This window comes from Myxine glutinosa, chromosome 8, assembly GCF_964187855.1.
Source record: "Myxine glutinosa chromosome 8, kmMyxGlut1.1, whole genome shotgun sequence".
Taxonomy (NCBI): Eukaryota; Metazoa; Chordata; class Myxini; order Myxiniformes; family Myxinidae; genus Myxine; species Myxine glutinosa.
This window is the reverse complement of record NC_136268.1, coordinates 84,924,812-84,937,494: the sequence shown is the minus strand read 5'-3', so window position 1 is coordinate 84,937,494 and position 12,683 is coordinate 84,924,812. Positions and strand designations below refer to the sequence as shown.

General features: G+C 56.0%; 1 protein-coding gene across 2 annotated transcripts in view; it reads left to right on the top strand.

Moving 5' to 3' along the window:
* Positions 1–2,485: 2,485 nt before the first annotated feature.
* Positions 2,486–12,683, top strand: part of FAM91A1 (family with sequence similarity 91 member A1) — a 119,308-nt gene continuing 109,110 nt past the window's right edge. Inside the window, exons 1-3 of one of the 2 annotated variants that reach the window (XM_068124743.2) lie at positions 2,486–2,868; positions 3,070–3,154; positions 12,289–12,440. In XM_068124743.2, the coding sequence (XP_067980844.2) occupies positions 2,797–2,868; positions 3,070–3,154; positions 12,289–12,440 (309 nt within the window). In that variant the 5' untranslated portion in view covers positions 2,486–2,796. The remainder of the gene's footprint in view (positions 2,869–3,069; positions 3,155–12,288; positions 12,441–12,683) is intronic. The other variant, XM_068124742.2, reaches the window with a different exon arrangement.

Sequence of the window (12,683 nt, the reverse complement as noted above, 5' to 3'; positions counted from 1 at the left end):
CTGGCTTTGGAGGGCAGATTTGAAATGTGGTTTTCCCAGGAAAGATCATGGCAAATAGTGAGACCCAAAAGCTTGAGTGACAGAACTTCTTGGAGAGGATTATTCAGAAAGTGGATGGGAGGGTTTTCCAGTCGGTCTTTTCGGAGAGACATCGTAAGAGTGTGAGATTTATCAGGATTGAAAGACATGTTCCATTTGTTTGCCCAGTCTGTGATTTTGTCCAGGTCTGCAGAGAGTGAGGAGGCTGCAGACTGCCGATCTGAGGGATGAGGAATGGAGCGACAGAGAGTAGAGTCGTCAGCAAAGAGATAGAGAGGATTTTCAAGAGAGTCAGAGAGATCATTGATGAAGGCCAGAAAAAGCACAGGGCCCAGAACACTACCTTGGGGAACTCCAGCCTGAACAGGAAGAGGAGATGAGAGAAACCCATTCAGGGCCACACGTTGACTACGACCAGAGAGGAAGTCCGCCAGCCATGCGTGGAGATTTCCATGGATACCAAAGGAGGAGAGTTTGGTGAGCAGAGCAGGGTGCCAGACCGAATCGAAGGCACGTGAAATGTCAAGGGAGACAGCTCTAATTTCCTGTTTGGCGTTGAGGACCTCCATCCATTGTTGAGAAAGCAGAAGCAGCATGTCCAGAGTAGAGTGACCAGGTCTGAAACCAAATTGATGATCAGAGATCAAGCCATTGGAGAAGAGGAAAGATTTCATATCTGAAGCAATGATGGATTCCATGACTTTGCTGATAATTGGGAGAAGGCTGATTGGTCTGTAGTTGCTGGGATCTCTTTTTGCACCTTTTTTGTGCAAAGCGGTGATGTGGCTGATTTCCAAGCAGATGGCAGATGACCTTGAGCAAAAGAGAGGGTGAAGAGAACAGAAAGAGGGAGTGAAAGAGCAGAAGAACATGATTTTAGGACCCGTGGGCTGATGCCGTCAGGACCAGTTGCAGAATCAGAGTCGAGGGTTGACAGAAACTTTTCCACCTTGTCAGGAGGAAAGGACACAGAGTCCAGGAGCAGCTGGGTACGACTGGGTACGGTGGGTACAGAGAGGGATGGGTTTGGGACACCAGATTTAGAGGCAAACACAGAGTTGAGGCATTCAGCTTTTTCACGTGCGGAGTCAGCCGTTAAGCCGTTTGAGGTGAGGGAGGGGATGGAGGGGGAACAAACACCAGAAACAGATTTGACCAGACGCCACCAGGATTTGGAAGAGGGAGACAGATAAGAGAAACACTCACCTGGAGTTTGTATCTCCAGACGAGTATGTGTATCTCCAGGTGAGTGTTTGTACCTCCAGGTGAGTGTTTGTACCTCCAGGCGAGTGTTTGTAACTCCAGACGAGTCTGTGTACCTCCAGGCGAGTGTGTGTACCTCGAAGAGAGTGTGTACCTCCAGACGAGTGTTTGTAACTCCAGACGAGTCTGTGTACCTCCAGGCGAATGTGTGTTCCTCGAAGAGAGTGTGTACCTCCAGGCGAGTGTTTGTAACTCCAGACGAGTCTGTGTACCTTCAGGCGAGTGTGTGTACCTCGAAGAGAGTGTGCACCTCCAGACGAGTGTTTGTAACTCCAGATGAGTATGTGTACCTCCAGGCGAGTGTTTGTAACTCCAGACGAGTACGTGTACCTCCAGGCGAGTGTGTGTACCTCGAAGAGAGTGTGTACCTCCAGACGAGTGTTTGTAACTCCAGGTGAGTATGTGTACCTCCAGGCGAGTGTTTGTACCTCCAGGCGAGTGTTTGTAACTCCAGGCGAGTCTGTGTACCTCCGGCGAGTGTGTGTACCTCGAAGGGAGTGTGTACCTCCAGGCGAGTGTTTGTACCTCCAGGCGAGTGTTTGTAACTCCAGGCGAGTCTGTGTACCTCCAGGCGAGTGTGTGTACCTCCAGGCGAGTGTGTGTACCTCCAGGCGAGTGTGTGTACCTCCAGGCGAGTGTGTGTACCTCCAGGCGAGTGTGTGTACCTCGAAGGGAGTGTGTACCTCCAGGCGAGTGTGTACCTCCAGACGAGTGTTTGTAACTCCAGGTGAGCATGTGCACATCCAGGCGAGTCTGTGTACCTCCAGGCGAGTGTGTGTACCTCGAAGGGAGTGTGTACCTCCAGACGAGTGTTTGTAACTCCAGGTGAGTGTTTGTACCTCCAGGTGAGTGTGTGTACCTCCAGGTGAGTGTGTGTACCTCCAGGCGAGTGTGTGTACCTCGAAGCGAGTGTGTGTACCTCTTTCACCTGTCTGCTTGTCCTACTTCACAGTTGAGCTCGGTGAATTAAAGTTTTAAAACTAATGACGTCATCATTTGTAATCTCGTACTGTATTTATGTATTAAGAGGGCGTGAGCAGTTTTTATATCTCGGATATAACTTTTGAACCATTTTAATAATATTAGAGAGAAGTAAACGAAATTGGAGAGCAATGAAATCTCAATAAAGATTCCTCGTTCTCATAAAAATGAAAAAGAAAAACACCTGTAATCCTGTAGCTGTATAGTTTAGCGGAACTGCACCTGCAGGCTGCTGCAGGTATAGGTGTGATGAGAGGGACACAGAAAATCGCCCAAATTACTTCGGCGCAAGTGAAACGTGAGAAAGAGCACAATGTTGCTGTTTTGACGTATTGAGCGTCATTTCTCATCTCTGACGGAATAACAGATCCGGAAGACGGCGCTCTTGGGTTTTCCTTGTTGTACTTCCGGGCCGGGCCGGATTTTCCTTTATTTCCAAACGTGCGCGGTCCATGAACTCCCCTCCTCGTCCAGGTATGCTGTGAGCCCAAATAGGAATTACGCGCCCACAGGATGAATGTGGATGTTGAGTTCCACATCCGCCACAATTACGCCTGGACGAAGCTCCCCGGGAACGTCAAGCAGGTATGGGTTTTGGACTAGTGCGCGTTGGGGTTGTCTTCGCCGGGGTTCCCTCAGACCACTAGGAAAATCCGTAGGCCGCGTAGGCCTAGGCCAAGCTCCCGCTTTGTTCGGTTCACATTCGAGTTCTAACAGAAAGATGTGGAATTTTTTGGTTCTGATGACATTTGTTTTCACCGAGTGTTCTTGTACTTTGTTGTTTAGAGTTTGGGAAATTCGCAGCGGGAGTACGAGCGAATGGTGGTGAGTTACAGCATCCGCAACCAGCTTCGGTACAGGAACAATTTGGGTGAGTTCCGAGCGATCGCAGTTGCCTGATGAGATTTTAACAAACTTACAATTGATAGCAAATCGTATTGTACGTGTCTGGACACCTGGGTATCATGGGCTCTTACTCACCTCGCCATGGTTAACTGACAGCGTGGTAATTAACGTGAGAGATTGACAGGGAAAGGAAGGCACGAGCAGCCCCTGCACATGCGGTTACCCGGTGACAGGATGTGTCGGTTACCCGGTGACATGATGTGCAGCTTATGCAGACGCGATGTGCCGGTTACCCGGTGACAGGATGTGTCGGTTACCCGGTGACAGGATGTGTCGGTTACCCGGTGACAGGATGTGTCGGTTACCCGGTGACAGGATGTGTCGGTTACCCGGTGATAGGATGTGTCGGTTACCCGGTGACAGGATGTGTCGGTTACCCGGTGACAGGATGTGTCGGTTACCCGGTGACAGGATGTGTCGGTTACCCGGTGACAGGATGTGTCGGTTACCCGGTGACATGATGTGCGGCTTATGCAGACGCGATGTGCCGGTTCCCCAATGACAGGATGTGTCGGTTACCCGGTGACAGGATGTGTCGGTTACCCGGTGACAGGATGTCGGTTACCCGGTGACAGGATGTGTCGGTTACCCGGTGACAGGATGTGTCGGTTACCCGGTGACAGGATGTGTCGGTTACCCGGTGACAGGATGTGTCGGTTACCCGGTGACAGGATGTCGGTTACCCGGTGACAGGATGTGTCGGTTACCCGGTGACAGGATGTCGGTTACCCGGTGACAGGATGTGTCGGTTACCCGGTGACAGGATGTGTCGGTTACCCGGTGGCAGGATGTGTCGGTTACCCGGTGGCAGGATGTGTCGGTTACCCGGTGACAGGATGTGTCGGTTACCCGGTGACAGGATGTGTCGGTTACCCGGTGACAGGATGTGTCGGTTACCCGGTGACAGGATGTGTCGGTTACCCGGTGACAGGATGTGTCGGTTACCCGGTGACAGGATGTGTCGGTTACCCGGTGACAGGATGTGTCGGTTACCCGGTGACAGGATGTGTCGGTTACCCGGTGACAGGATGTGTCGGTTACCCGGTGACAGGATGTGTCGGTTACCCGGTGACAGGATGTGTCGGTTACCCGGTGACAGGATGTGTCGGTTACCCGGTGACAGGATGTGCCGGTTACCCGGTGACAGGATGTGCCGGTTACCCGGTGAGGTGACATGATGTGCCGGTTACCCAATGACAGGATGTGTCGGTTACCCGGTGACACGATGTGTCGGTTACCCGGTGACAGGATGTGCAGCTTAAGCAGACGCGATGTGTCGGTTACCTGGTGACACGATGTGCCGGTTACTCGGTGAAACGACGTGCAGCTCATGCAGACGCGATTTGTCAGTTACCCGGTGACACGATGTGCCGGTTACCCGGTGGCACGATGTGCCGTTTAGCCGGTGACACTGTTACCATTTCATTTGCAATATGAACATTGCTTTTTATTTTTTTTTGCGCACAATGTCGAGGCTCATAACGGATCAAGACTTAACAGAACAAGAGAAAGAGGGAGTGGGGGACACACCAACAGCAGGGATATATATGAATGAATGATCGTTTTAAGGCCATTTTCCCCGCTTGGGCGGGGGTTAGCCTTGCGGACCCCATGACAATCGTGGTTCCCCGTTTGAGGCAATGTTTTTATGGCCGGATGCCCTTCCTGACGCCAACCCTTAGTCTCCTCTTACGATGCGCAGGGATACGGTGTACCTATTCTAAACCAGGGTACACACCGGGATCATTCATCCCAGCAAGCTGGTACTCAATTTGCCGACCTCGGAAGGATGACAGGCTGAGTCAACCCCCCTGACGTTAATTCAGCGATCGACCGGGATTCGAACCCAGGATCCTAGGATCCCAAGCCGGCACCCTAACCACTAAGCCAACACCAGGCTCAGGGATGAGGGGCAAAATTGAGGGAGATTAAGAAGGATGAGGGATATAGGGAAATGGAGTGAGCAAGATTGGATACAGCCACAAACAACAACAACAACAACAACATGCATTTTAAGGTCATTTTCCCTGCTAGAGCGGGGGTTAGCCTTGCGGTCCCCATGACTATCTTCTCCATTTTGCCCTATTTTCTGCATCTCTCCTTGTTAACCCCCTTGCCCGCATTTCTTCTTCCACCATCTTTAGCCAAGTCTTTCTCGGTCTTCCCCGTCCTCTACTTCCTTCTACATTAATTTCCATCACTCTTCTCAACCAGTCACTTTCATCCTTCCTCAACACATGACCAAACCATCTCAACCTGTTCCTCTTCACAGCATCAATCACAGGCTCTATTCCCATCATCTTTCGCAATTCATCATTTGTCTTCCTCTCTCTCAACGATACTCCGCACATCCATCGAACCATTCGCATTTCCACCCTTTCCAACCTTCGTTGCTGCTCTACGTTCATTACCCATGTCTCGCTCCCATAAATCATAACACTTCTCACACATGCAGCATACACCTTTCCCTTCAGCTTCAACGACACTCCCCTCCTCGTCAGCACGCCACTCAGTTCCCGAAACTTCTTCCATGCACATCTCACTCTAGCAACCGTTGCCGAGTCTGATACAGCCACAAACAAGGAAGGAAAACCTGGAAACTTGGAAATGTGGGCTTGGGGAGGGTTAACGGGGCTCGAAAAGATCAGGTTTAAATGGGGGACGATCTCAGATGGTGGTGAACAGATATCTTTTAGCCCAGATTAAAAATTCTGGTACACATATTGAATGGTCAGGAAATAGTTTTATAAAAGGTCTTTTATTTAGATTGTTACAATGCAGACATTATTTTTTACAGTATCTAAGATTCATAGTGGAATTGCCTTACACATCTCGCACATAATAAAAAAATATATACGTACACACGAGATCCAACACTGACTGACTGTTAGATGAAACTGGACCAATCATGAGAGGTTCTAAGTATTTTTCAGCATAAGGGTTTTAACTTAGTTCCATCACGTACAAGGTTTGCCCTGCGTTACATTGTGCTGACCTGTGCTGCATTGCGTTGTGCTGACATGCGATGCGCTGCATCGTGTTGCCCTGTCCTGTGCTTCGTCGTGTTGCCCTGTGCTGCGCTGGTAATCGATGATATTGTAGCGGTTACCGCTGGATGCACACAATCGCCTTGCACCGGCCAGAACACGGCCAGACGCGCCTCTCCCGGGCATGCCCGGACTCACTGTTCCCGGGCACGCCCGAACCTCCCGGGCACGCCCGGTCTCGTCTTTCCCGGGCATGCCCGCTCTCGCCTTTCCAGGGCTCGCCCAGAGCGTCCGGGCATGCCCGCTATCGCCTTTCCAGGGCTCGCCCAGAGCGTCCGGGCATGCCCGCTATCGCCTTTCCAGGGCTCGCCCAGAGCGTCCGGGCATGCCCGCTATCGCCTTTCCAGGGCTCGCCCAGAGCGTCTGGGCATGCCCGCTATCGCCTTTCCAGGGCTCGCCCAGAGCGTCCGGGCATGCCCGCTATCGCCTTTCCAGGGCTCGCCCAGAGCGTCCGGGCATGCCCGCTCTCGCCTTTCCAGTGCTCGTCCAGAGCGCCCGGGCACGCCCAGCCTCGACTTGCCAGGCCGCAGCCAAACACGCGCGGGCAGGTCCAGACTCGCCTTTCCAAGGCTCGCCCTTGACACCCGGGCATGCCCGGTATAGCTTTTGCCGGGCAAACTTCCCGACATAAATGTGTATATATATTGCTGCCCGATAAACGGGCTTTTGTGAGAATACCTGAGCTGTTTTGTTTCAATAATGCAACTCGGACGAATTCCGTCTTTGGTCGCGTCACTTCTTTCGACTCGCGTTCGAGCGCAGCTCCTTCACTGGTGACCTACCGACATGGACACGGCAGTGACTCTTAAACTGCCTACCTTCTGGGAGGCTCACGCGGCTGTTTGGTTCGCCCAGGCGGACTCCCAGTTCGCCCTGCGAGGCATCACCGCGGACGACACCCGCTTCCACCACGTCGTGGCAGCGCTCGGTTCCGCCACCGCGGCCCGCGCCCTGAGCCTCCTCGAGCATCCGCCGGCTGCCGACAAGTATGACGCGCTGAAGACGCTCCTCCTCGACGCTTTCGCCCTCTCACTGGCGGCACGCGCACGGCGCCTGCTCGACCTGCCCGAGCTCGGCGACACGCGCCTGTCCGAGTGCATGGACTATATGCTCTCGTTGCTCGGTGAGCACTCTCCGGATTTTCTGTTCCGCGAGTTGTTCCTTCGCCAGCTGCCTCACCCGGTACGCCTCGCCCTGGCTGGCACGTCGATCACCGATCCCCGCGCCCTCGCCAGGGAAGCCGATAAGATCTCCTCGGCGGGCCAACACATCGGCGCGGCTACCTGGAGCCTGCCGCCGTCCGAGGCGACGCCCGAGCGCCCTGCGCGGTTGGAGGCCGAACTGCCGGTGAAACTGGCGGCCGCCACGCCGCACCGACCGCTTCCGACACGACGGCCGGGGCCTCCACCTAACCAGGCGTGGTGTTATTACCACGCCAGGTTCGGACACAAGGCTCGGACGTGCCGACCCCCGTGCACTTTCGGCAAGTCGGGAAACGGCCGGGCCGGCGTTCATTCCCAGCCATGAGCGCTGGCCACTCGGGCAACTTGCTTTTTATTCGGGACAAAGCGTCCGGGCGGCGTTTCCTTTGTGACACCGGCGCCCAACTGAGCGTCATACCCGCCTCCGAGCAGGACAGGCGGGACGCCGTTTGCGGCCCCTCTTTGGTCGCTGCTAATGGCTCGGCCATACGCACTTTCGGCCCGCGCAACGTCACCCTCTGCTTCGGCAGCCAGCGCTTTCAGTGGACCTTTGTGACCGCCTGCGTCCCCATGGCTTTGCTGGGCGCCGACTTCCTCTGCCCGCACGGGCTGTTGGTCGACGTCAAACGTCGTCGCCTTGTCAACGCCGAGACCTACAGCTCCCTGGCGTGCACGATGAGCAGCTCCGCGCCGACCGAACTGGCGTGCGCCCTCCCGACGGCGAACGAATTCGCTCGCCTGCTCACGGAATTCCCGGCCCTCACACGGCCGACGTTTTCGGCCGTCGCAGTGCGGCATGGGGTCGAGTACCACATACCCACTACGGGCCCGCCGGTCTACGCCAGGGCCCGCCGCCTCGACCCGGCCAAGCTCGCCGTGGCAAAGGCCGAGTTCGACGCGTTGGAGCACCTTGGCATCGTGCGGCGCTCCAATAGCGCGTGGGCCTCACCACTGCACATCGTGCCAAAGCTGGGGGGCGGATGGCGCCCGTGTGGCGACTACCGCCGCCTCAACGACGCTGCCACCCCCGACAGGTACCCGATCCCGCACATCCAGGACTTTTCCGCCCGTTTGGCGGGACGGGTCATATTTTCCAAAATTGACCTGATACGGGGATACCACCAGGTACCTGTCCGGGCGGCCGACGTCCCGAAGACGGCCGTCATCACGCCGTTCAGCCTGTTCGAATTTTTGAGGATGCCGTTTGGCCTCAAGAACGCGGCCCAGGCATTCCAGCGCTTAATGGACGGCGTGCTGCGCGACCTGCCATTTCTTTTCGTCTATCTGGACGACATCCTCGTCGCCAGCACGTCCCGCGCCGAGCACCTCCTCCACCTCCGAACACTGTTCGGTCGCCTCAGCGAGCACGGCTTAATTGTCAACCCGGCCAAATGCCACTTCGGCACGACGACCGTTGACTTTTTGGGCCACCGCATCACCAAGACCGGGGCCGTGCCGCTGCCGACCAAGGTCGAGGCCATCACCACGTTCCCGCGTCCCCGTTCCATCAAGGCCCTACAAGAGTTCCTCGGCATGGTGAATTTTTATCACCGATTCGTGCCCCGCGCTGCTCAGCTCATGCGGCCCCTTTACGAGGCCCTCCGGGGCAAGCCGGCCAAGCATGACATCGTTTGTTCCGCGGCCATGGACGCGGCCTTCGCGAGCGCAAAACGGGCCCTCGCCGACGCAACGCTGCTGGCTCACCCGGTGCTCAACGCGCCCATCGCCCTCACTACGGACGCCTCCAACTACGCGGTGGGCGCCGTCCATGAACAATCGGTGGACGGGGTTTGGCAGCCACTCGCTTTTTTCAGCCGGCAGCTCCGGCCGAACGAGTTAAAATACAGCACGTTCGACCGCGAGCTGCTCGGTATATTCCTGGCCGTTCGCCATTTCCGACACCTCCTGGAGGGCCGCCCGTTCACGGCTTTCGTCGACCACAAGCCGTTGGTCTACGCATTGGCCAAAGTCACGGAGCCGTGGTCGGCCCGCCAGCAGCGCCACCTCTCCGCCGTGTCGGAATTCACAACGGACATCCGGCACGTCGCCGGCAAAGACAATGCTGTGGCCGACTGTCTTTCTCGGGCCAGCGCGAACGCGGTCCACCTCGGCGTGGACTTCGCGCTCATGGCGGCCGACCAGACCACCGACACCTCGGTGCAGGCCCTCCGGGCGGCGGACACGGGCCTCCGCCTGGCCGACATCCCCTTCGCGGGCACCGTCCTGCTCTGCGACGTCTCCCAGGGCCAGCCTCACCCCATCGTGCCCGTTTCCTGGCAGCGCCGCATCTTCGCCTCCATCCACGGCCTTTCTCACCCGGGCCGGAAAGCTTCTCAGAAGCTGGTGTCGGCGTGTTTCGTCTGGCACGGCCTTCGACGGAACGTCCGCGACTGGGCCAACGCCTGCACGGCCTGCCAGCGGGCCAAGGTCCACCGCCACACCCAGGCCCCGCTGGCACCTTTCACCGTGCCTTCACGGCGTTTCGACCACGTCCACGTGGACCTGGTGGGTCCCCTGCCCCCATCGCGGGGGTTCACCCACCTGCTCACCATGGTGGACAGGACCACCAGGTGGCCGGAGGCCGTGCCCCTCACCTCCACCACCACCACCGACGTGGCGCAGGCGTTCATCGCCACCTGGGTCGCGCGCTTCGGCGCACCGGCGGACATCTCGTCCGACCGCGGCCCCCAGTTCACGTCCGAACTTTGGGGCGCGGTCGCCCGCTCATTGGGGGTCACGCTGCACCGCACCACGGCCTACCACCCCCAAGCCAACGGGTTGTGCGAGCGGTTTCACCGCTCCATGAAGGCCGCACTCATGGCCGGCCTTCAGGACGACGGTTGGACCGACCGGCTGCCGTGGGTCCTTTTGGGCCTCCGCCCGGCCCCCAAGGAGGACCTCCGGGCGTCCGCCGCCGAGCTCGTCTACGGCCAGCCTATCCGCGTCCCGGGCGAGTTCGTGCCCGACGCTACCAGTCCCTGGTCCGCCGCACACCAGCGCTCGGACCTCCAGGAGGCCGCCCGCCGATTTGCCCCCGTGCCAACGTCCCGCCACGGTGGCCCCCAGTCCTACGTCCCCCCGGCGCTTCGCACAGCGGAGTACGTCTTTGTGCGTCATGACGCGCACCGGGGGCCACTCCAGCCACCGTACGACGGGCCCTTCCGGGTCCTGCGACAGGGCGACAAGTCCTTTGTCGTCGACGTTGGCGGCCGGTCGGACCGGATCTCTGTGGACCGCCTCAAACCGGCGCACATGGACGTCGACCGACCACCACGGTTGGCCCTTCCTCCGCGGCGAGGCCGCCCCCCGTCCACAGTTCCCCCCGCTCGACCACCCACCACCACGTCGGACCCCTCCCCACGACCCTCCAGGGGTCGCTTTGGCCGGGTCATCCGGACCCCCCTTAAATTGACCCTGCCGGTGCAGGTCGATTCTGGAGGGGCGTGTGTAGCGGTTACCGCTGGATGCACACAATCGCCTTGCACCGGCCAGAACACGGCCAGACGCGCCTCTCCCGGGCATGCCCGGACTCAATGTTCCCGGGCACGCCCGAACCTCCCGGGCACGCCCGGTCTCGTCTTTCCCGGGCATGCCTGCTCTCGCCTTTCCAGGGCTCGCCCAGAGCGTCCGGGCATGCCCGCTATCGCCTTTCCAGGGCTCGCCCAGAGCGTCCGGGCATGCCCGCTATCGCCTTTCCAGGGCTCGCCCAGAGCGTCCGGGCATGCCCGCTATCGCCTTTCCAGGGCTCGCCCAGAGCGTCCGGGCATGCCCGCTCTCGCCTTTCCAGTGCTCGTCCAGAGCGCCCGGGCACGCCCAGCCTCGACTTGCCAGGCCGCAGCCAAACACGCCCGGGCAGGTCCAGACTCGCCTTTCCAAGGCTCGCCCTTGACACCCGGGCATGCCCGGTATAGCTTTTGCCGGGCAAACTTCCCGACATAAATGTGTATATATATTGCTGCCCGATAAACGGGCTTTTGTGAGAATACCTGAGCTGTTTTGTTTAAATAAAGCAACTCGGACGAATTCCGTCTTTGGTCGCGTCACTTCTTTCGACTCGCGTTGGAGCGCAGCTCCTTCAATATAATCAATGATGATCTTTTAATCACCATGCCTTGTCAATGACATACGTAAAGTTTCGAGTCAATCGATTTGGTGGTTTGGGAGTGTTTTTTTAAAGGTTTTAGGTTAAATTCCACATGGCTGCCAAACTATTTGACCTATGATATCATAAATTCAATATTTAAATACAAATGAGTCATAGATCATGTGCATGCAATTTCAGATTTTTTGGATAAGGAATTTGGTTGAAACATTTTTGGCTGGTATACCACTTCACCTATGATGTCATCATTATCATGCTTTTGTTCCCCATTGTGAGTGCTTGACAATGTGCCAAGTTTCAAATATTTCCATTCAACGGTTTCCGATAATTTTTTTATTATTATTTGCCTTTAATCCAAGATGGCTGCCATAACCACGTGACCTATGACGTCATAATTATCATAAAAAACATTCTCATTGGGTGTCACTCCTACCCTGAAAGTTTTGTCTCAATCGGACATATGGTTGCTGAGGAAAACAAGGTTTAGCCGGGAAGGACGGCCGGACGGGCAACTCAAAAACATTATGCCTCCGGCCACCTTCAGGGGCTGAGACATAAAAATTGAATGTTGTGCAAAATGAAACGGGATTGTACGAAAATACTTAAAGCCTGATAGGCAGGTCCTCCTATTGTGCTCCATGTGATACATACAAACTTTTTCCAAAATGCTGCAGCGAAAGATGTAAACGATGAATTACAACATGGAACATCGGGTCAAGTACGTCCCGTGTCTTTTTTTGTGCAACAGTTCGCCACATCAAGAAAGATGAGAGAAGGTATTACGAAGACCTTCTGCGCTACAGCCGTGAGCACTTGCTGCTCTACCCGTACCACCTCTCTGACATCATTGTAAAAGGCCTTCGTGTTTCACCCTTCTCCTATTATACTAGCATGATGGAGGTGCGTTCTCTTTTGCAACACTCACACAATCTTCATGGTTTGTGTACTATATGCACACATTGACTTGGGACAAGTACTTTGGAGATTTGGATCTGGGGGGGGGGGGGGGGGAGGGAGGGTGCCTGATTGACATACCAATCGCATGACTATGAATTGGACCTTGGAATTACACAATGAAAAGTGTTTTCCCATTGAAATTTAACTCGAGTGAAAAATCCATCCTGGCACATTTTAAAGACACCG